At 45.5% G+C, this 23,703-nt stretch overlaps 1 protein-coding gene across 4 annotated transcripts in view; it reads right to left on the reverse strand.

Moving 5' to 3' along the window:
• Positions 1 to 398: 398 nt before the first annotated feature.
• Positions 399 to 23,703, reverse strand: part of cyth1a (cytohesin 1a) — a 34,984-nt gene continuing 11,679 nt past the window's right edge. For 2 of the 4 annotated variants that reach the window (XM_079282640.1, XM_079282641.1), the window contains exons 2-13: positions 12,647 to 12,729; positions 10,741 to 10,805; positions 9,726 to 9,792; positions 9,507 to 9,625; positions 8,105 to 8,185; positions 7,795 to 7,907; positions 6,928 to 7,076; positions 6,711 to 6,822; positions 3,290 to 3,366; positions 3,133 to 3,201; positions 2,726 to 2,880; positions 399 to 2,343 (exon numbers count right to left, since the gene is read on the reverse strand). In XM_079282640.1, coding sequence (XP_079138766.1) covers positions 2,265 to 2,343; positions 2,726 to 2,880; positions 3,133 to 3,201; positions 3,290 to 3,366; positions 6,711 to 6,822; positions 6,928 to 7,076; positions 7,795 to 7,907; positions 8,105 to 8,185; positions 9,507 to 9,625; positions 9,726 to 9,792; positions 10,741 to 10,805; positions 12,647 to 12,729 — 1,169 coding nt within the window. In that variant the 3' untranslated portion in view covers positions 399 to 2,264. Of the gene's footprint in view, positions 2,344 to 2,725; positions 2,881 to 3,132; positions 3,202 to 3,289; positions 3,369 to 6,709; positions 6,823 to 6,927; positions 7,077 to 7,794; positions 7,908 to 8,104; positions 8,186 to 9,506; positions 9,626 to 9,725; positions 9,793 to 10,740; positions 10,806 to 12,646; positions 12,730 to 18,978; positions 19,098 to 23,703 lie in introns of those variants that run through there. The other 2 variants (XM_079282643.1, XM_079282642.1) reach the window with 2 other exon arrangements.

The following is a 23,703-nucleotide window of genomic DNA, read 5'->3' on the forward strand; positions in this document are numbered from 1 at the left end:
TAAAGGCTGGATTGAAACAGAAACAGATTTTTTTTTTTTTTTTTTTCAAAGACGGTAAATGTGGTTGAAATAATTCAAACTCTGGAAAGTTGTGCACTGTCAAAACAGAGCGGGAATGATTCAATTTCAAGTGAAAGTAGTATTCAGTATTCATGGGCATACAGCATGCTGGCCTCACCCAACCCATAATCTAATTTGTGATTGATTGGACATGACTAATTCTGCTGTAATTAATAGGCAGAAAAAAACATACATGTTAAACTGCCTTGTTTGCTGTAGTCATTAACATTAAGCAGGATCCCTCACAGTGCTTATCACATACCGCCACCTGCTGGAGTTACTGTACGACTGTAACATGAGCGGACGTTGACGTGCAGTTTAAAAGACTCACAGCCAGCGTTGGGATAAAGTTGTCTTTATTTTAGCTTGATTAAATGGCAATGATACAAACCTCAAATCAAACATTGAACAGAATACCAAAAGAAAATGGCACAACTAATAAGAAACAAAATGAGGACAAAATACCTACTATACATTTAAGTATGTACAACTCTGATAAATAAACCAATACTGTCGAGAATTATGATTGTTTTGCATTCTTCCGTGTTTCTGTAGGATCAGTGCGCTGAGAGGAGCAGAGTGAGGATAGAGACCAGCAGCCACAGATGAGAGACTGTAGACCAGAGTAGAAACGATGAACAACTCAGGGCTGCGTTTGCAAAAATTGTACCTCAACGCAGTTTCGGTTTTTTTTGTTGCCATCTGACAAAATGACGCGTCACTGCTTCGGTGTGACCAACCATCCATCCTGACCTCCATCGTTTGGTTGACCACAGTGCATTCCTCAGACGACTAGTAGTTCTGTGTTGTTTCACGTCACACTTTGGATCCTGAGACGGGGACAGCCCATTCTTCTCTACAACAATATGTCATATATTATGTCTTATAATATAAACAACCTGAAGCACACAGTACAACTATCAATGAGGTCGGGCCGACGGCTGGAAATGACATTGTTTTACCTTTAAATAGGTAACCCTCTACAAAGAAAACTAATTAAAAAGGCAGGAAACCAAATATTAAATGTTTGACCGGGAGAAGAAAACTGTGAATTACCATCGCTAACCAGCAGCTTTTCTCATCACATTTCATCTCGAGTGCCAGGCACCGTGCAGCAGTGACGTAACCTTCCCTAACAACGAAATGGAGTAACAGGAAGTGGTTTTGTCTTTATAAACAAAATAAGAGAAAATGTATGGGAGGAGAAAATAAAAAGGGGGCCACTAGTTCTAATTTCCAGACAACCTCAGACCTCAAAAAGAAGCCCAGGGTGATGAACACTCCTCCCTTTAAAAGGACTCTAATCCCCAGGATGCATCTCCAGGACCTTCAGGAAATGAACGGTGGAGATCAAACACGGAGACCCCGTCCAGACCAGCAGACACCTCCGTCTGCAGCCGCGTCACATTTACAAAAGCAGTTCAGTTTGGGACACGGGCGAGGCTTTCGTGCCTCACATGGCCGTCGTGTTGTGAACAGAATCCTCGTCAACGGCGACACGGAAAGTTTCAGAACATCGTAACAATCTCCTGAGTGGCAACTTTTATTTTCAAGTTTTTCTTTTCTTTTTTCTATAAAATAACAAACGTTGGCGAATCAAACCCTCCCTCCCACGCGAGACCTTTCATTTTCTACAAAAGCAAACAAACAAGACTTTAAGAGGAATTGACATTTAAAGCTGTAAAAATAGACACGTATTACCGTAACGCATTAAAGCACATCAGAAAAGGTCTTCTCTTTTTGAAAAGCGAGGAACATTTTGGTTGAAGTGCCACACTTGGTCAGACCTGCTGAGTTTAAAACGACGTCTGCTACTGGGGAGCGGCATGAGTGTTTGCATGGTGTGTACGTGTATGTGTGTGCACAATGTGTATGGGAATTGTGTTAGTTTTTTTTAAAGCATCTTCAAAGAGGATTTTGCAGAGATACACAGCGAGCTTTCCTTTACGACCTCATAGACAGAGAGCACACGAAGCTGACGGAGAAAGAGAGACGGGTTAAGAAGACGCTTCGGCCACGACTCTCATCTAGAAACCCCGGCATGCTTCCCGTTGTTCTGGCCTGTAGGAGCCCAAAGCCAGTCCTAGTATGTATCCCAGAGAAATCCCCCGGAGAGGTCTGAGGCAGACCTCAGCCTCGGCGTCTGCGGACGCCGGGACCCCCTTCTGCTCTGTCAAGTGCAACATCTGGAGTGCTGAGCACCTCTAGTGCCTCTTCATGGACGACACCTTCTTCTTCCTGGCTGCCAGCATTTCGTAAAAGGGGTCCCTGCTGATGGCGGCTCTGTGGGAACAGATGCAAAGGACAACGTCAGTGAGCGAAGCGGTGCAAGTGTGCAAATTGCTGCACTTGTTATGCGATGTTACACGTGGTGCATTTGCATGAAAGTAGGGATCCCTTTTTCAGTTTTTATTGTAATTTATGCGTGAACGTGTGTGATTTAAGTCCAATCAGGTTGTAGAAATAACGTCTGCAATACCAGACAGTTTTTTTTTGACGTACTCAGAAGGAAGTGCTCTGGATAATCTACAACCATGGAGGAGAGATGAAGAGGAGGCATGCTGGGAGAGCCGTGAGGCAAAGATACTTATGTCTCGAGTTAATTACTGCAATTTGAATGTGGAGTTTCCAACCCTTGTGCTGAGTGAAGGAGAAAAACATTTACTTGATGCTGTTCATCCATTCCTCTTTCTCCTCAGCAGTGGGGGCCGAGATGCGGTAGAAGGTGTGGTTGCCCTCCACCACGCGTCCGTCAGCCTCGGTCTTGCACGCTTTTATCACCTGGTCCTTGTTGTCGGGAATGAAAAGCTCGAAGCAGTTCTGCAGCAGTGAAGAGGATGCAGGTTAGAAGTGATGCCAAGACAAGAATAACTGTATTCATCAAAAAGGCAATAAAATATTAGCTCACGAAATCCCTCTTTATGGCACAGTGTTCATATACTGCTTCATATAATGTGGTGAGTAAGTTACTGGCAGCTAATATGGTTGTGTGTGTAAATGCAACTGCCTATCAAGCAGTCAATTACTGCGAGTGTAATCCCAGGAGGAACCCGTAGAGGGAGCTGTACTCACAGGCTTCTTATCCTCCACCTCCTTGATGCTCAGGTTCTCCAGTGGGATGATTCCTCTGGGCTCTTTGTCCTGGACAAATATTGAAATATGTGAGAGACGGTGTGCAGAGGGCGCAGATGATTCTCTGGGCGGCCTGAGAAAAGTGAGCTGTACTCACTGTGGTGTATTCAAAGTAGTACAGACAGTTGTCTGTGAGGATGAACCACCTCCTCTTCCAGGTTTTAACTCGTCCCCCTGTGGAGCAAACAGCCGGCGTCAGAGAGGCTCGGCAAGAGGAAAGAAAAAGAGAGAGAGAAACGAGCACCGAAGCACCGGGTCGAGCAGCGGACAGGCAGACAGATGTATGGGCAGACAGACAGATGACGGCTCCACAGGACTCCTTTTACCCAGAACATCCCGCTATCACCCTGATCCACCGTCGCACCATGCGCTCGCCTTCACCACAGCCGCATAGCCTTTAGAACTACTTATTCAATTCGCCTTGTATGTGTTGAATGCTTTCAGCTACTTTTCTTACCAACATTTTAATGACCGGTCCAGGCCAAGTTCATTGACGCCATATTAAACTCTTGTCTGACTCAGGTGGATCGATAGACGGTGTACACATCTATGGAGGTTTATATACATAGACACATGTGTACCTCTCTTCTAGTTACTCTCTTTGGTTTAGTTTAAGCCCTCCGATGACTATACGAGGGGTAAACAGGATTAAAGTTCTCTTTCAGGCCCAGTGGGGGGGGGGGCTCTCTAGTTAACTTTGTACCCCGCTGGTCTGTAGCTGACCTCTGACCCCCCTTTGTCACCCATACTTCCTGTGAGGGGAAACCCCATCACAGTAGCAGATGGCCCCTCTCACGCTGGGAAGATGGGATGCCAACCAAATGAAGAGCGGCAAGAAGCCCAGCGCCTGGAGCTATGCTGGGATTCTCTACAGCCATCTCAGACTTGAATTTCCTGTTTTGGCTTTGTTAAGTAACTTCTCGTTCATATAGGAGCAGTGTCCAGTGAGACCATGACACACAGACCTAAGCCTTGTCTAGACTATCCCACCACCAGTGATAGAAAGAAGCTACGTGAACCCCACCTACCGGGATAGAGGAGGCTGTGAGGAGGTTTATATACAGACATGTAGAACACACGTGTATTGTCATATAACAGCGGTAGCACTGTATTATATGATATGCCATCGTATCACAAGATGCCATGACAGGTCAAACACTTCAGCCTACGCTTGTTATACTCTACAGACGCCATCGACACACGCTTCACTCGACGGGCAGAGGTGGAGAAGCCCCTCTCGCCATCTCCACCCGTCAGTGTGTTGCAACAGAGAAGCAGACAAACAGAAAACACGAGACGCGATGGCAGAATCACACAGCTGACTGGCTCGAGAGTCGATTGGGTTGTTTTGGAGGTTGTGCGAGCGGTTTCGTGGTCAACGTGTGTTCCCGTCACTCCCAAGAAAAAAAAAAAAAAAAAAAGAGAGAGAGCGGGGACCTCCTCCCCGTGCAAGAATGTCTGGGACGAGGCGGGACGTCCCAGCGGATTGTTGCAGAGATGTGTGGGACGGTGCTGGGCCGGAGTGGAGCTGAGCCGGGGGGGGGGGGGGGGTCGCCCATGCAAGACGGGACTGTGTGGGAGGCTGGGCAAGTAGACGTTCAGAGGGAAGAAGTCATATCTAGTTGTTGATAGTTTTCTGAGTCCTTTTTGTAAATGATTTACCTCAACAGGATGACTTATGAACAGATTCTCTTTTTGTTTGTTAAACCAGCCCCTGAACCCCTTTGGGCACACTCCTCTGCCCACGCTTCTCTCCCACAGTCCGGTCCAGCACCACACCGTTACCCTTCAGATCCATTTACAGCATCAGATAAGGAGAGCAGAGCCACGCTGTGGAAAAGGTGCAGTATTCCCTTTCCATGCGACCAGAGAGCAAACAACAAGTAGCCAATAGGTAAATGGGTTCATGATCAATTTGGAGAGTCAAGCAAACAATCCCTTTGTTGTGTTCTCTGTATGGAAAAAAAGGTATAATGCAGCTTCCAAAAAAAAAAGGAACAAGAGATCAAAGAGAATGACCACCGCAGCATAGAGAGGAAAAAAAAAGGTCAAACTGCTCAGTGGAGCGGTCACAAAGCGCCGGCTCCCCCGAGCCCACAGAGATAAAAGAGAGTGGACCAACCACCAGCTCAATGACAGACAAACATCTGGAGTTCAAATGATTCAATGGAGAGACGAAAAAAAAAAACAGACAAAACAACCTGCGTGAACGTATAAAAAAAAATGAGGAAGACAACAAAAGCATGGCGGACCACCAAAAGCACCCGAGAGCTGAGAGATGGACTAGCGTTTGGGAAGAGCAGGTGTACATACCTCCTGAGGAAAGACAACAGCCAAAATCATGGGAACAAACAAACGAAGAGGAAAAGAAAACAAAAAAAAATTAAAATTAAATGATAAGGAATTATTGCACCACAGTCCTGTTAATCTGGTTCCAGGGAGGCTTTGATGCACTGCTTTACAGCTTTCATTTTCTGGATTTTTGCAATGAGGGTGAACAGGCTTTCCACCTGCTGTTATTACACCAGCCCACATGGGGGAGTTCTACTCATTGTCACTGTAAAGCACTACATGAAATATCGCCTCCACTTCGGTCCATTTCTGTTGCATCCAGCAATTTACCTTCCACCCTGATTGAGTTACTCAAATCTGCCAACTTGGAGTCATTGGAGAGAGAGAGTCATTCTTCCCTTTCTTGGTGAAGTTTGTTGTAAAGATTCACAGCGATTGGAAGACTCAATTATACTTCTAACATTCAGGCTTTTTTGTTTTTATTAAATTCATTGTGAATCTGTACAACAGAGAGAGATCTCAGAGGAAACAAGAGGATGAAGAGTTCAAGGGACCAGGGTTGTGCTTTTCTGCTTGTAGAGCGATTGCGTGACCAGTGAGAGTAACAGCTGACGTCCTGTGAAACACTTGTAACGATACAGGTACGTGTGTGTGTCGGAACATGTGTTCAAGTCAGAATTTAGCAAGAGGTCAGGACAAAAAGGCCCTTAAAATGTCAAGAAACACGGCTAAAAATCGAATTTTTAACACTAACTTTGCTACAAAATTCCAAGGCCTGCTGGGAGTTTCACATCTCCATTAAAATCAGGATCAAACTGACGTGTATGTGCATTATGTGTGTGCATACACTTTATTTACAAAACCTACTAAATTTTTACTAAGTATTTGTGCGCGTGCTTGCATGTCAGCGTATGAATATGCTCCGTCATAAATATTGCAAAGGCCTCCACATGTCTCATGGCCACATTCATGATACATGAAAGCCGGCAGAGATGTCTTCAGATGTCTCGAGTGGAGTGTGTACAAACCTAGCCACACACACACACACACACACAGGTTATTGACCTCACTTTGTGCCGCCTTGAGATCATTTACCAATATGAGCTGCTGTGAAAACACAACACGAGGTAAACTATCAGCACTGATGAGAGCACCATTATTTTTGGGAAGATCATCATGAGCCCAAATAACTGTGTTCATGTATCTCTCCCCCCCCATCCACTCACCCAGTTTTAGCAGCCAGCCCTCTCTGTCTGGGTTGAAGAAGGTGTGTGTGAGGTCGTTGCCGTCGTCCTCGGGGATTTTGAAAGGCTCATTCTTGATGCTGTCGTACAGATTCTACAACAAAAAAATAAATAAAATAGTTGACTGTGAATCCAGAGCAGGTTTGAGGAGAAATCCCTCACGAGGAGAGAAATAACTGAGTTTTAAAGCCGTACTGACCCTGAGCAGGTCCTCGGGTAAGTCTCCTCCATCGTTGATTCCTCTGTTCATGGAGATGAATCGTTCCACAGAAGGCTTGTCCTTCACATTCGGGTTGTGGAGGCTGGTGTTCAGCATGATGATGGCAAACGAGAGGATGTAACAGGTGTCTGTAACACACACACACACACAAACAAACAAGATCACACACACACACACACACACGAGAGGGATGAGACATAGGTTGCTGTTTACCATAAAACTTCTGCCAGTGTTTAATTCAGTGTTTAAATATGAATGTAAATGAGCCGAGCTGAAAGGACTGCACTTAGGGGACCACAGTCAAACAGAGAGGAGAGTGGGTGGGTGGGTGGGAGTGAATGGCTGCGAGTGGGCAGCTAAGTACGCGTGTGTGTTTCTGGATAAGCACTTTGATCTGTGTGTGCGTGTGTGTTTTCTAAAAGACGGCGTGGCCAGCACGCGGCTGACGCAGCAGCACTTTATCCGGCCCGTTAGGCTGTTGAGAAGACATCATGCATTATTCACATCCATCTGCATCCATGTTAGAGGCAGGCGGCTGTCTGCTGTGGGCATTGTTTCCCAAATGCCAGACACCCTTCCAGAGCACGGTTCACATCAGCAGACTTTCCGTCTGCTAAACAAAGCAGTTGAGATGCCATTTCCTTCGGCGCGCCATTAGATCTCAGTGCGAGATGGAAAACTAAGTGCTCCAGGGAGTCCAACAGAGAGTTACAACTAGTTATTAGCTACTTCAGACTTTTTATCAACCAACTATTGAGGCAGAAGACAAACGGAAGTCATTTTGTCCTTTGTTTCACTGCGCACACATTCACAGCTTTTGGGCTTTTTATGGCGTGACGGCGCTACCTGTGGACTGGAAAACGCCAGGGTTGCACCGGCAGTAGCGCTGAGCGAAGGACTCCATCATTCGGTCGATCTTCTGAGCTTCTCCCGGTAGCCGAAAACTCCACAGGAACTGTCTGTCAGGGGACACAACGGTCATTAGTCAGCAACAGACTCACGTCCACGATGAAAAGCATCTTCAGGAGACCCTTAAAAAATTTACTGTATCACACATGATTTACATTTAAAAAAGGGGCGGGGCAAAGCTCAGAGGGTCCAGTCAAGGACTTGGTGAGACCTGAAGATGCTCGCTCCTGGGGAGATGCTGTCTTACCTTAGGGCCTGAACCAGGTTGAGGTCTGTGAACTCATGAAGCTCCACAAAGGCGTGAAGGACTTCGAGATTGAAGTCATCTCTACAGGAGACAAAACATGGCAACATGGCTTCTTGGTAAGCATTTCAAACAATTGTTTGTTCTATAAAACGTCAGAAAATGGTCAATAATGTCCATCACAAGCCCAAAATGACCAAAATTAATTTCTAGTTTGGTCCGACCCCAGTTCAAAACCAAAAGAATCTCAACTGCCTCATCATACAAGACAAAGAAAAGCAGCAGAATGCTCACAATGAGAAGACAGGATCACCAATTTAGCACTGCACTCTGATAACGTAGACTCACGAGGGACAGTTAAAAAATACAAAATACATGTAGTTATACTCCCCAACACCTGTAAACACACTAAAACGCGTGAAATCGGTAGAGTTCCCCTTTAAAAATCATTATTCAATCCATTAAAAAGTGTTAATAATAAATACATTTTTGTTGATGGATTAGTCGTCCAAGTGTTGAAGCTCAAAAAAGATCATAACCTCCAATGAAATCTATAAAAGTGGATTTTAAGGATTTATTTGGCGGATGCTCATTTAGAAGCTCTTCCTAAAAGTTTGATCACTGCCTCATTTGAAAAGTAGTCCCCATCAGGAGCGTGTCTGAGGACCGAGGTCTGTGACACGCTGCGTACTCCCATCAAACACCCACCACCTCCCTTTAATTCATCCTCTGATCTCCATCATGACATCATTCCCGGCCTTCAGAGTAAATGATCTGCCCTGTGGGACCATGTGGAGGCTCTGAGGGGCTCTCGCTGACAAGAGTCGTATCCAGTCACCAGCGTTCCCAGTGGACGAGTGACCAATCGCGTCTCAAGGCTCTCGCGCTGCTGCTGCTCCGGCCCCTCCTTACGGAATCAAGAACACTCGGAGAGCTAGATAACAATGAAACGAGGAGCATCCATCAACGGCCAGAACTCCATTTCCTGGTTTGACCTCAAAGACCACACTCTGACTGTAGTCCCTGAGCGGTGCGTAATGTACATCAGGCCTAACACCATTTCCTGTGTTATGCGCTGGCCGTGCCGAGGGCGCTCTCAGCTCTCGAGTGAAATCTGTAACTGCCCTCAAACGCGTGCATTCCCGAGCAGTGAGTCTCTTGATCTTATGAATGAGAATGAGTAAGACAATCAAAGACAGATGGAGGCTGTTGAGTAACGGACATCGTCACGAGAGAACGCTCTAAACGTGGGACCAACAATCCGAGAAGGATGGGCGTGGGCCTAACCGAGAGGAAACGGCAATACGGAAAACATGCACTCGCTACTCCGTGCTTTTATCAAGCACGTGGATGTGTGCTGGTGAGTCGTGACGGTTCGATAAGAGGGGAAAGTCTTCATCCTGACCTCTCTCCGAGGTAATCCCCGATGGCCGTTTTGTTGAGGCCCTCGCCCTTGTAGAGGAATTGAGCGATGTCGTCGCTGGTGTTCTTCAGCAAGTCGTTCTCGATCAGGAACTGGATCCCCTGAAGAGAGAGAGACGGGGCCCCGGGTTACTTCCTGCTTCAGAGAACATGTGGGACAAATGACCGTTTCTGAAGAATCACAACGGTGTCTTCCACCTACCTTTTTGGGGTCCATGTTAAATTTCTTGCGCCCCATGGCCACCTGTTTATTTCTCTGCATGTTTTTCCTGAAACACAAGGGAGTAGATTATTGTTGGAGTCGTGAACAAAAGAGCTGTTTCTTTATTGATTAATCAGTCTTTTTTTCAAGCATTTGGTCGATAAAATGTTATAAATACAATAAATACCAATCACAATTTCCCTGAACTCAAGTCAATGTCTTCAAATTGCTTCTTTCGTCTGAAAAACTGAATGTTTTGATTTGATTATATTGATTTTCATTCATTTCCATCAACATTTTTCATTTGTTGGGCAGAGGCCAGCTTCTCCCCCCCCCCCCCCTCCCCCCTCTACATTGACGACAAAGCGTTGATTAAGCGTTTTAACATCACGCATATGGGAACGTCTCATTTCTCAGGACTCAAGTTATTCAGGGGGTCAAAGTTCACTCAAAAGAGTCCGCCGTCACCACATGGTGAGAGGTCACCGCTTCTTCCCACTGATTCACTGGCAGCAAACATTCCTCTCGGAATCAACACTCGACAGCAGCACGAGCTGCGTGTCCTTTATTCAAGAAATGGATGGAAGCGAGCTCTGATCACAAGAAGGTGCTGCGACCTCGTAATGGGCTTTTTAGATCCAAGAAAGATTATTCGGCAGCTGATGGGATCCCTTATCCACTTGAGTAGACCAAACATCAGCCCTCCCTCCTCCCCGCCCGGGGACCGTGCATTGTCCGCCTCTGCCTGTACACCCACTGCATTATTCAATGAGGCCTCCCATCATCGGGGGTGCGCCTGATGAAACATTTAAAACTGCCTTAAAAGCAGAGCCAATTTGGGAAGCGTTTTTTCGGTGGGATGGGAGAGGCGGACCTGCCCATCAAACATGAATAATTGACAGTTTAATTTGCTAAGTTAATAGACGGCAGACTTAGGAAGCCAATTTAGGCAAAACAGAGAGGGACATGTGTGTCTTTAGGGAGGGGGGGCGGCATCAGATCCCTTTTTCCTTACCTCTCCTCAGTGGATCCCAAGTTCTCGATCTCACTCGTCACTTCTGCGATCTCATCCTTCAGCCGCTGCAGAAAAGACACAAACGTTGGTGTTAAAATGTCAAGAGAATGAATTCATCATCGGCCTGCTAATTTCCCTGACACCAGGAGGCGTGCGTGACCCGACACAAAACAACATGCAAAGCATTTTGCGTTGCTCTATTAAAGCGTGCCGAGGGAGAGGCCGTCATCTCTGAATCACCTTTATTTGTCTATAAGCCAGGTGGCCTTTTATCACGTCCAGGAAACACTCGCAACGGAACCGTCGGCTCAACACGGAGAGCAGAGTCACTTCCGATGGGCTCAAACTTCACACACACACACACACACACACACAACTACAAACAGACAGCAGCTGTCTTTATCTACATCAACGTGTTTCCGTATGCGTGTTCTCTTGAAACAACCCTCTCATCCTGAATTCGATTAGGCAGAGAACATTCATGGAAACCTCAATACAAATGGACTAAGAAGAAAGCGTTAAAGTGGATTGTATTTTTGTGAAGCGTTTCAGTGATTAATGGCCTGAGACACAGATTTAGCTGATCGAGCCAGGACTACCGGTGCCAGACTGGCGCAGTCGGAGCATTACGGCGGCTTGAGGATCGAGAGGCCGACGTCAGCGTGATGACAGTGAGGACTAACGGCATGAAAGAAGTCCTGTGTACAGACGGCGCTTATTATTGGTCATGTGAGGCGGCAGCTCTTCAAGTAAAAAGGCTACAATCATCGCGTGTCTCCATTCATATCCAGCTGCAGTGTTAGTTTATAATTCCTCACGCATAATACCAACTCACTTTGGGCCAAACCACAAAGGGAACATCTGTGTTTTCAAGAAGGCCCTGCGCAATCACAACACATTCCTCAGATGCTTGCCTCCGCAAACAAAAGGCCGTGTTCATGCAGGGGAGTGGGTGGTGGAGGTGGGGGGGGGGACCATAGACCGGGGGCAGCGGTGGTGGCCGAAGAGGTGGGGGAGGGGGAGGGGCAGCGATGGTGGGTCAGGCTCATAAAAGAGTCGGTGATCATGCCTCTGATGTTTGTCTGTCAGTCTACTGGGACATCTGGGAGCCAACTCTCTTCTGGGGCAGGACAGTTGTGTGTCGTTTGCTTACCGAGCTGGTTATTGAGTGACAGAACTGAACCTGAGCAGCTCGCTTCAATAATCAGCTCTGCTCTCGGGTCAAGGCAACAGCCCAAAAAAAGTGACAACGAGCCACGGACAGGAATCAAACAAACCACTTCAGGGAAAGTCGGCCAAGCTGATTTGAATCCTGGCTTTCTTTGGAAATCGGAGAGGACACGAAGGATATTCAGCTGGCTGCGTGAGCACGTTCCTCATAAAGAGCGTAATCCTATTTTATCTGTATGCTTATCGTATTCATTTTAGACTCGAGTCATATTCAAACACCACATTTCAATGAAAACACCCGTAAGAGGCACAGAACATCTACAAAAACACAAATGGCTCAACAGTTACCAGCAATGGTTTGCTAAAGCGAGCTTTTTGGCAGGAAATACCTCACATTCCACTCGGGGTGAAATATTTGAAGTGCTTCTTGTAATGGAGACATTTGTACAGATGGATAAGAGGTATTTATATATTTAACAGGTTGTAGTTTTAGCTGAAAGTACTGGAAGTGAGCCAAATAATAATAATAATAAAAATGAAGATCCTTTTGCACCTTGAGCCTATAAAGTATCAATGAGCAGTTTCCAAAAAATATACAAGCTTTTTACAGCCAGTCAAAGTAACTGAAATGCGTTGCAGTAAGAAAGCTTCAGAAGTCAACACATGGAGGTCTGTTTTTCTTCTGTGTCTAAGCTATGTACATACAAACAGCCCCCGCATCCTGTTCCATGATTACCTGAATGTCCTCCATCAGCTCCTGCTTGCGCCGGCGGATATTCTCCAGCTCCTGCTTCTCCTCTGGGGTGAGGTCGTCCGGCACTGGGGGGAGAGATGAGAGAGAGAGAGAGGATGAAGGGTTAGTCGCCCAAAACACATCATGCACCTTAATCCTTCTCTATGCATATCTATCCCCTGAGGCGTGTCCCTCCGGCCATCGCAGTGCACAGAAATAACATCATAATTCCCCCTTGATATCAGAAAGGGATTGAACTCCCTCCCGTCACTCACACTGAATCAATCTCTATTTTAAAACAGTTATTCTTGCGTCAGAATTACTTGTAATTACCCTTTAAATAAGGCAATAATTGCTTGCTTCAGTCAAAAATCTTTGAGAGGATACAGCTAAAATACAACTTTCTATGCTAGACAAGGTATTATATTACTCATTTCACAACTCTATGATACCAACAATGACCCATAAATAAACCTCTCCCTCAGACTTTTTCTTTACTCTCCTAAATAAAAACATGAATTAAATATTGGTCCGACATAATCCTAACAAAACAGCAAAAAATTCCAGACTAAATGTGGCGCAGTGTGCCTGCAGTAAGAGGTCAGTGGAATGAAGGTTACAAAAGCTGAACTAAATCTAACACAGCAATCAATAAAGCAAAGGGAAGGCCAGCCATCCGGAGAGCAAGAGCTTCATGGTGCCTTCAAACACACACGAACATTCATAATTTCACAATTAGCGAAACGCAAGATCAGCTTATTTCATTTGACCGTAAAGATTTCATCCAAGCGTAAAATCCTAAATAAATGACATCCTTGAAAAAGAAAACATGTGCTGCATAATGGAGAGCGCTTATTCTTATAAAAGAAGGTATGCCAACCTCAACATCGTGAGGCAAATAAATACCCACGACAGTCACTGCAATGTCGGCTAATATTTACCACGGGGATAACGGACAATAGAAGAGCGACACAAGAGCCTTACAGCGGCCGTTAGGGAGCTGCAATACAAAGCCATGTTGTTTTCCAGACTACATACAGAATGAGATGCACACACACACACACACACACAGGTTTGAGAATATGTGTTCTGCTAGCATTTAATGAGCCCGCCTCCCGATCGACTGGGCGAGTTAATGTCACGCTGAGTGAACCCAGAGCGGGCTGCGAGTTCAATGGCACAAACCAGAGCAACGGGGAGGATGAGCTAAACGCAGGAAGTTCACTCCTCTTTCTGGAAATGTGATGTCAGGTCGGGCGGCTAACGGACGCTGAAAGGAGCCAGAAGAAGACAGCCGGAGACCCAACACAACTCACAGCGTTTCAGTCTTAGAAGAGGACCACAAAGTGAAGGACTGACAGCAGAGAAGAGCTGCAGAACAGGACTGTAATTATATAGAAACTTATCATTTGAGCATGTAAATCATATGTTCCCTATGCGTCCTTCAAGAGCACAAACAAGGAGCTTAGGAAACCAGTATCTTGCAGATGCATGATGACACTACCGGCCCCGGGATTAAAGGGCCAGATTTTCTACCCGGCCACCGCACACGTCATCTGTTGTTACCCACACGATCAGTTCTACTCGAGCAGCCGGTCAGGTGCACACACACACACACACACACACCACTGCCTTCCCGATTCCACCCGAAATAATCAAGACCACATCAGGGAAGGGAGAGGCCCCGCCAACGCACGTGCCAGAGGTGGGCACCAAGTGGGTGTCATTTCCCAGAATACAGCAGATGAGGGGAGAACCCATCCGCTTAAATAAATGCTGAGCGCTGCTCGTTTCCCTTCCGTCTGGCAGAGCTGCTTGGCCGTCATTCGGCAAACTTCTGCACCGGTAAGGCCGACGAAAAGAGGCCGTCATCAGAAAACAGGCAGTTAATGACAAAGACACGAGACGGACGGGCTAAATAAGGTCGAGAAAGAGAGATGGAGAGAATCTGTTTCTGTGGGGAAAGCTAATTATCCTAATTAAAGACTTGTCAGATGTACTGACACCGTAATAATATAATCCAGCCAAATAACAACACCCATCTCTTGCTGATGCGGTGATACGAGTTTGAAGAGGAAATTATATGAGAGGAAGTGTTGTTTTTCCCTCCATGTTCATAACATGTACCACTCCTCTTCTGCCCTGTCGATATCTGACTTTAGGGGCCTCTCAGAAGCAGAGGGGCCCTACAGCGATGAATGTAGTGATTTCCACAGGCTGACAGAGAAACACCGGGCGCCCACATCTTCACTCCTTCAGGGACTCGCTGTGCCCGGAAAGCAGACGGAGGCGTGCAGTCGTGCACATAGACCTCCACGCGACGTGCACGCAAGTACGCACATATGCTTAACACCCCCCCTCACACACACACACACTGATGCGGGGGCCGACACAGTGTGTCTCCCGTCGTGCCTGGCGCTGTGTCGGCGCTCAGCAACTTGCTTTTTGATTCAGCTTTCAAACGCTAACACTGTCTGACTGGAACTGTCCAGATTGTGATATTCAGACTGAATCCATTCTTGCAAAAATGTTTGAAATATAGAGCGAGGATCAACCGAAGTAAGTATCGGGGAGCAAGGCAGGACAAGTGCCAAATCTGGGACAGTGTAACCTGATCTCTGGCCTGGACCTCATTACTGCCAAGTGCTGTTTTACCTAAATTTATGACTCGAAACACTCGATAATTTCCCTTTGAGTATAGCCAGTACATCCCTTTCCCTTCTTACAAAGCATTTGTGCATTTAACATTTTACACTCACCGTGATGCTACATTTGAGCCTTTTATCCAACAATTGTTTTACATTTTGACACCATGTGTCCTTATCTTTTGCTTCTCGGAGAGTCTGCAGAGTTCCTAGATGAAGTAGTTTCTACTGAGGGCTGGGTCAGCGGAGAGCACAGGGGAGGAGACATCGAGGGAGATACCAATTATAGCTCCCTCTCCCACAGCGGCACAGCCCACTAATATACATCCTGATTGCCGTCCTGGCAGAAGGGACAGACGTCTCATTTCCACCCAGATCACTGAGGAACTCTCCTTGGAAAATAAGGAAATTAGAATTCTTGAGTGCTTAGGATCTCTCAGCCCCCCCTCCCTCCAGATGTGACCCAATTTAGGGAGCTCCTCCAAAAAAACATTAACTAAATAAGCTCCTCACCTATAGGCTGCCGCTGACACAATTGCTGGACAGGGTCCGAAGATACACATTTAGGTGGACTTAAAGACACAGGTCAGAATGGGGAAAAGACACTGTTTAATCTGACGCTGGGTCTATTATCTCTACATCTACTGGACCAGATGGAGACATCAATGCATTTATTATGCCACAACGCTGCCTATGTAGGGCTGGGCGATAAATCGATTTAATCGATTAATTCGAATGTGTGCTTTAAGGCGATGTGTTTTATTGAAAATCGAGAAAATCGCCCCCACCCCTCCCCCCCGTTGAGTTCCCGTAGTAGAGTGCGCGCGCATTGTTTACAAACGAAAACAATGGCGGCCAGCAGTGAAGCTCTCGTTCTTAAGAGAGGGAAGAATGTGTCTTCGGTGGTCTGGAAATGGTTCGGGTTCGTGTCATCTGACACAGAACAAACAGCACCACGATGTAAGGTCTGTCTAAAAGCTATTGCTACAAAATCAAGCAGCACAACAACCGCGGGAGCACAAGCGACGCCGCCGCCGCCGCCACCTCACAACAACAACCCAGCATTTTGGAGACATTCACCAACTGTACTCCGCATGAGAAGAAGAGTGCCCGGTGGAAAGCCATCACGGATGCAGTCGCGATGTATATCGCAAAAGATATGGTGCCCATATACACCGTGGAAAAGCCGGGGTTTATTCACCTTCTCAAAGCTTTGGACCCCAGGTACGTGCTACCAAGCCGTAAACATTTTTCTGACGTTGCCTTGCCTCGGCTGTACAATAGTACACGCCAAAGGATCTCTGCGGAGCTGGAGGGGATGTCATTCTACTCCGCAACAACTGACCTGTGGTCCAGCAGGTTGACCCAGACACCGATCCACTTGACTGGTGGAAGCGTCACCAACTTAACTTTCCAAGGCTAAGTACTTTAGCAAAGAAATACCTCTCTGTGCCAGCTACAAGTGCCCCCTCTGAGAGGCTTTTCAGTGTGTGGGGGGGCATTGTTACATGCCAGTAGTAGACAGGCTTGTCTTCCTGGCAAAAAATATTTAGAAAAAACATGCACTACTGTTTAATACTGTTGGTTATGTTGTGAATGCACTTGATTTTGTTTACATGCACTTATTTACTGTGCAAAATATGTTATGTTGATGTTAGATCAGATGTTGCACTTTTGAAAATGTGAATGTTAAAGGGTCACATACATTTTATTTCATGCTGTGTTTGTATCAGTGTATTCAGTTAGAAAAGCTTACTGTAAAAAGTTACATTTGCACAGTTGTTTACAATGGAAGGCTACTATTTAATGCCATTTAATGTTATGTTTAATTTAATTTTATATTTAAATGATTCAGGGAAACAAAAGAGTGACCAAATACTTTTTGTATACCACAGGCACCTTTCTACAATGTTCAGGTTTTGTTTGCACTTTATTTTTATCAACCTACTTGGGAAAATCATCACAAAATAAAATAAAAAATTGTTTTCAACAGCTTCTGTCATCTGCAAAAATTGTTGGGGGAAAAAATCGATTTAAATCGTGAATCGGATTTTTTGTAAAAAAATCGGAGATTTTTTTTTTAGGCCATATCGCCCAGCCCTATGCCTATGATCTGCTGACTGAGGGAATATGCAAAAAGATGCACATCCATTTCTGCAGCCACGTGTCTGTACATAAGTATATTTTGATTACCCTTACTCTTCATCTTCTATCATCCCTCCCCGATCTTCTCCTTTATACTCGCCTCTCTTCCAGTTTCTAGCCAATCTTAGCAGCTTCGTCCAGCCCCCCTCGCCTCCTCCTGTTCCTTAAGGCTGTTGTTGCTGCTGTGCCGCTTTTGTCGGTACGGTTTCATGGATAGTTCCCTTTTTTAAACTGCAGAATGCACCCTGAAGGGCTCTGTAGGCTCCGATCAATCGACCCCGAGCCTAAACCAATGAGAGCGCTAGCTGTAACAAGACGCAGTCTACTTCATGATGAATTTTAATGCATTCAGTACAATACACACACAATCGATTATGTGAGCTGGTATGGGCAAACACACACACACACTAAGGTCTATTAAAATGGCCCTAAGCTTTCTGATCTTTCCTGCTGCTTGAACAACAAAGGGTGATTTAAAACGTGAACGTCTCATCCGCTGATCTCTGATCTGAGACTGAATCTCATTACTACAGTAAACCCCATGGGGACTCTCCCTCATATATATATTTGAAAGCACACACACACACACACACACACACACACACACACACACACACACACACACACACACACACACACACACACACACACACACACACACACACACACACACACACACACACACACACACACACACACACCTTCTGAACAAGACAGCTTGTAACAAAGTGGGACACGGGGTTGTGAAGGAATGCCTTCTTTAATAAGGGCACCGGCCTAAGAACTTCTTCACCTCTGACCTTCAGATCCACTGCTGCCAAACACAAAAGCAGAAACCCAAAACATGCATCAAAGAGCCACAAAGCGTCCAACCTGACCTGGCCTGAGGGTAGGAGGAGAGATAACGGGAGAAGGAGCCTTGTGTTTGGCCGGAGAGGCGTGGGACGGCGAGTGGCAGGAGAACACAGAGACAGTGGGACGATCACAGCTTTGCCTTTGTGTCTGCATTTGGCCTCTCAGGACATTCCTCAACAGGGCCCAGGCAGGGGGACTGATGGCTGAAGCATCCTTGTCTTGTACTTGTTACATTACTCGTTGGTCATCCCAGCTGGCTTTTGTGCCACCGAGTAAAATTGCAGTCCGACTTCTGCAGCCCCGCTCGTGAAGCGTTTACCTCCGTTTGCACTTTTACATACGATCCTGAATATGCCTTCATACGGACACACCTCACCCCCACTGACAGCACAACACTGCCCAGTCGTCAGCACTCAATCATCTTAACCACAACGCAACAAACCAGGCTGCCGAATGACAGGACGGCCCAGCAGACGTTAAGTCAGACCACTAGCACTTCAAATGATTCTCATCCTATTTGCATTTTATCCTCGCTGATTTAATCTTCAATACTGTCAAAGTGTGGCTGGGACACAGAGTCCCGTATGACAGCAAAGTACCAGAGATGAATACAAACAGACCTGTGGAAAACAACGCCAGATCAATTCAACAAATAAAAACACACGAGCGTCAGCAAATCTAAGCGCTAACCTGTGAGAGAAATCCTCCAAAGTGTCAATTGTGTGTCCTTCCAGGGAGCTCCTCTTCTCTCTCACTCTTCCTTGTTATTTATATATGTAAAATAAAAGACCCAGCAGTCTGTTTTTCTGTCAGCTCCTCTGGCTCAACGCAGGCGAGCCGGACGTCCACATGACCAGCGGCAGAGAGAAGGAGCCGGCTCCTCCGGTCAGGGAGACAGATACAGCTCAGCTATCAGCTCCCAGCATGCTCCCAGCACACTGACAGCCCGTCTGGGGAAGGAGACTTACTCACTACCTCCCTCCCTCCCTCCTCTTCCTCCCTCCCTCTACTCACTCTTTCAATGTTGCTGTCACTGCCATTAACATGGAGGCTCCACCCAGTGGTCATTCCTTTCTCTGCCTCCACACACACACACACACACAATATAAAAGGTCTATACTACAACTACCACAACTTTCTTTCAAAACCGATGTATATGATTACATATGTTGAGTTGTGGTTGATCAAAACATATCGCTGTTTTACACACAACCCTAATAGAGCAGCTGCAGGGATGACGACGTTTTGTACGCCGACCCCGGAAGTTGGCATCGCACTTGTTCCTTCGACAACAAGCCAACAGGATTTTTCCATTGGATTCTGGGTTATCACAGAAACACAACTTTATGACACACGTTTTGTTCAGCAAGACAATCTTCTAAAGCCAACGTTAGACTAGAACTACACCACGGTCTCATGAGTGTAAACACAAAGAGGCTGTGAAAGCGGACTGATGACGTTTTGTAGTCTCATTTAGCCACTTGCTTGAACCACAGGCCATATTTCAGGCATTTAACCAATTTATCCATTCAAAAAACACAAATCAACTTTGAGACGTGGGAACCGGAGGTGCAAAAACGCTGACTCAGTCCCGGGTTTTAGGACTCATTCCTGCAGGATTACAAGATTAACAACCTGCTCAAAAGAAACGTACACAAACAGTGTTTTCAGAGGCTAATACAGTATATCATAAGACCCAGAGGCCCAACAGAGAAAACGTTGTTAAAAACAGGTAACGCGTATCATTCATTCATTCTTCTTCATCTGGTCACCACAGTGACGAGGTCATGAGCTGTCGGTATGAGTCAGCACTTTGAGCCAGGTCTCCTCTCTCCCGACCAGTCCTGCGACCAGTCATCATCATCATCACCTCCGAAATCCAGCTTAACAATGCCGTCTGTCCTGAAGACAATCGTGTATTTGCATGAGCATCATCCCGATGCTAATGATGCGTGCCAAACCATCGCAGTATATCAAACTCATCGTGGCCCGAGTGGCTTGTTGAGTGTGTGTGTGTACACACACACACACACACACACTTTTGCCCCGGGTGTGTCTGCGTCTGCATCACAGAGCAGATGTGAGCGCTTGCCTCATGTCTGTCTGTCTGTATGAGTCAACCTGGAGCCCTCTGCTGTGCTGGCTGCACTCTGCACCTCTGAGTCAATACGGTGAGGATTTATATCCTGCATTAGACTTCTAAAAAGGGCCATAATGCAATGAAACAGGAAAACGTGTTCACTTGGTCATGATATCACCATTATCATCAATATTTATCTCATGAAATACATTAAAACCCCTGCAGATCCAAATCAAGCACGTTGTCTCTGGTTTTAATGGGAAATGTTTGAAATGACAGAGTGAAGTACAAGTAGAAAATGTAAATAAACATGGATGGAGCCCATATTCACTTCACCAGTGGCTCCCAAAATCTTTGGCTGATAAAATGAAGCGATGTGTTCTCATTACCCCTCTATATAGGTTTCAGCATCAGTGTGAACATGAGTTGTGAGCAGTACAACCAAAGGGGGATTTCTCTTTCTCACGCTGGTTAATTAAACTAATTTAGAGTTAAGAGCTAAACAGTATTAGAAAAAAAACTAAAAACTAAAATAAACCTAACAGATATGTTTTCCTTCTCGTCTCTTATCTCATCTTGTGACCCTGTAGATTTATCTTTTTAACTCTCAGGTTGGGAACCGCTGCACTACACAGTTAAAAAACATCACATATTTAGTCTGTCCCACAAAAACAGCCTTGTATTGTGTTATTAACACAAGCCGGGTCAGGTGTATGCCACACTATCCAGTCATGGGACTCATGTTCCCAGTGAGCACACACACACACACACACACACACACACACACACACACACACACACACACACACACACACACACACACACACACACACACACACACACACACACACACACACACACACACACACACACACACACACACACACACACTAGAGCAGCTTTCTTAAATAATCTCTGTTCTGTTTTATTGGCGTTTATCAACGTTAATTGTTTTACTAGGCCGATGTGGAGGCTTCCCAATGTTGTTCCTCAAAAGCGGAAGTGCTATTTCTACCCACAATGCATGCCTTTGTCCTCCAACGTTGCTGGCCTTGATTCTTATCGAGGCTATCCTAATATCAACATCCTCTCTCGCCACTAAAACACACACACCAGAAAATACATGATGGGAAAAATCTTGTTTTTCTCTGTATTTCTGTCTCTGTGTTGAAGACCGAGAGAACGAGCGGTGAAGATATTTTAGCCCACACACAGGCCGTGGGCTGTCATTTCCTGTCGAGCATGTTGTCAGACTGTGGGCTTCCTGTTTGTGAGCTGTTCTCATGGTTCAGAGGAGTGAAAGCTGTGGCTAAACCCACCCATCCTGTGGGAAGTGTGATAAAATAGCAACTCTTCCTTCTTCATAACTTTAGTCATTAAGCTCGATCACAACGTGGTGACATGCATGTTCGACTGAGACGTGCACAATAAAAAAACAAATGACAATACAACTCTATTGTTCACCTCTTTGACAAACTTTCTATGGCGCCAAATATTTCTCAATGCATTCTTTGTGTTTTCAGAAAGAGAGAAAACACAAAGAGTACCTATGACAAGATATTTGTAAACTCAACACGAGATGCGATAAACACTAAAAACCTGCTTTTCCACATCAGGAGCAAAGTGTGTATGTAATGGGCCGATGTCGTCACTTTCCTGCGCCATTTTGAATTTCTGGGTCTTATCAACAGGACTGATCAGAGTTTTGTCCTGGATGAAGAAAATGACTCCAGGCGTGTCTACACCTGCTGCAAAGAAACCAGCAAGTCAAGCAAATCAGTTCACCACAGGCTAAACTGTGCAGAACAGAAAGAAGAACACAGAAGCTCCAGAGGCCAACGTGAAGTAGGGAAATAGATTTTGTCCGAGTAACACTTAAAGATATCAAACCCACAAACAGCATAAAAGTGAGAAGAACAGCAAATTATCACATTTGAGAAGCTTGAACTGGCAACTATTTGGAGTTTTTCCAGGATAAACGCCTCGAACGACTACTAAATGATCAGAAACATTTAAAATAGTATTATTATTGTTGTTGTTTTTGACATCTTGTAATGTAAGTGATTATTTCACACATTTTAAAAACAATAAATAATGAAAATACAGTCCCACATCGAGCCAAACATCACTCTGTCATCTTGTTTCTCTGCATCCTTCACTGATTGGCATCACTGCCCTAAAACATTTCAGCTATGCAGCGTACTGCGTGTTGCTGAGCTACCAAACACGAGACTCACATCAACACGTAATAAATACACAACATGTCGTCCAATGGAATTATAGCAGCTTAGTGTGCGGAGCGATCACCAGCCTGAGAGGAAAGATGGGCTGCAAACCGATGCAGAAAGAAGACGAAAATACGATTATAGGGGGAGACGATTATCAAACCACCGGGGCATCAATGCACATTGTTGTGGAGGAGCCCATTAGAGCTCTCAGCGCCCCTCATTAGGGAACCATTAGTGACAACTGCTTAAACTTCCCAGACCTAAAGTGGCAGAGACAAATGGACCGGAAGAGAATCGACTGTTCATCCCCGTGAACACAATGCAGCCGTGTGCCAGCCGGGATCCTCCGAGGCAAAGAGTGTGTGGAATTTCTCACTCAGAATAAGAAGAGCGGCAGCATATAACAGGATCAGTCAGTCAGATGTTCACTGTTCTCCAACGGGATTAATGCTGACGCAAGGTCAGGGGGCTCATTAATGGCTGGCAGGCTAAAACCGAGCCAAAGGAGAGGAAAACAACAGATTTATGTCTGACTTCAAAAAGGCTGCACACTCATTTATTTCCATATAATAACCGCATGTAAAATAAATGGCATCCTTTTATACAATTAAAACAACAGTACAGCTGCTGGGATGATCTTATATGGAGGATAATATGGTGATTTAAACTAAGACAACATATGCAGAAGGCTGGGATAATAAAAACAACTTTCACATGAGTGACAAGTGTTTTAATGCCATGCTGACACACTGGAGGAGGGACCGTCTGCTCTCACACCTGTTGCTGATTGCTCAGCAGTCAGTGAAAGATGACTCTGAGGATGATCTCTCTCTCTCTCTCTCTGGCTAAAGCATCAAGAAATAACAAGTGTTGCTAAAGTGTTTATACATGTGGTATAATACCCACAGTGATCAACTTCAAATCCACAGAGATATTACTTATAGCAGACTGACAAATACTGAACCGGGGCAACTATTTAATAAGAGGCATAGCTAACCTATAGGGTCCTTCTTTAAACTCGACATAGTGAGTTTTTTCGATGAATCTGTATATTTTCTTTATCTACTATTGCAGACTGACCCTATAATATATAATGTACTTATATTG

The sequence above is a fragment of the Melanostigma gelatinosum genome (assembly GCF_949748355.1).
Source record: "Melanostigma gelatinosum genome assembly, chromosome: 13".
Classification (NCBI taxonomy): Eukaryota; Metazoa; Chordata; class Actinopteri; order Perciformes; family Zoarcidae; genus Melanostigma; species Melanostigma gelatinosum.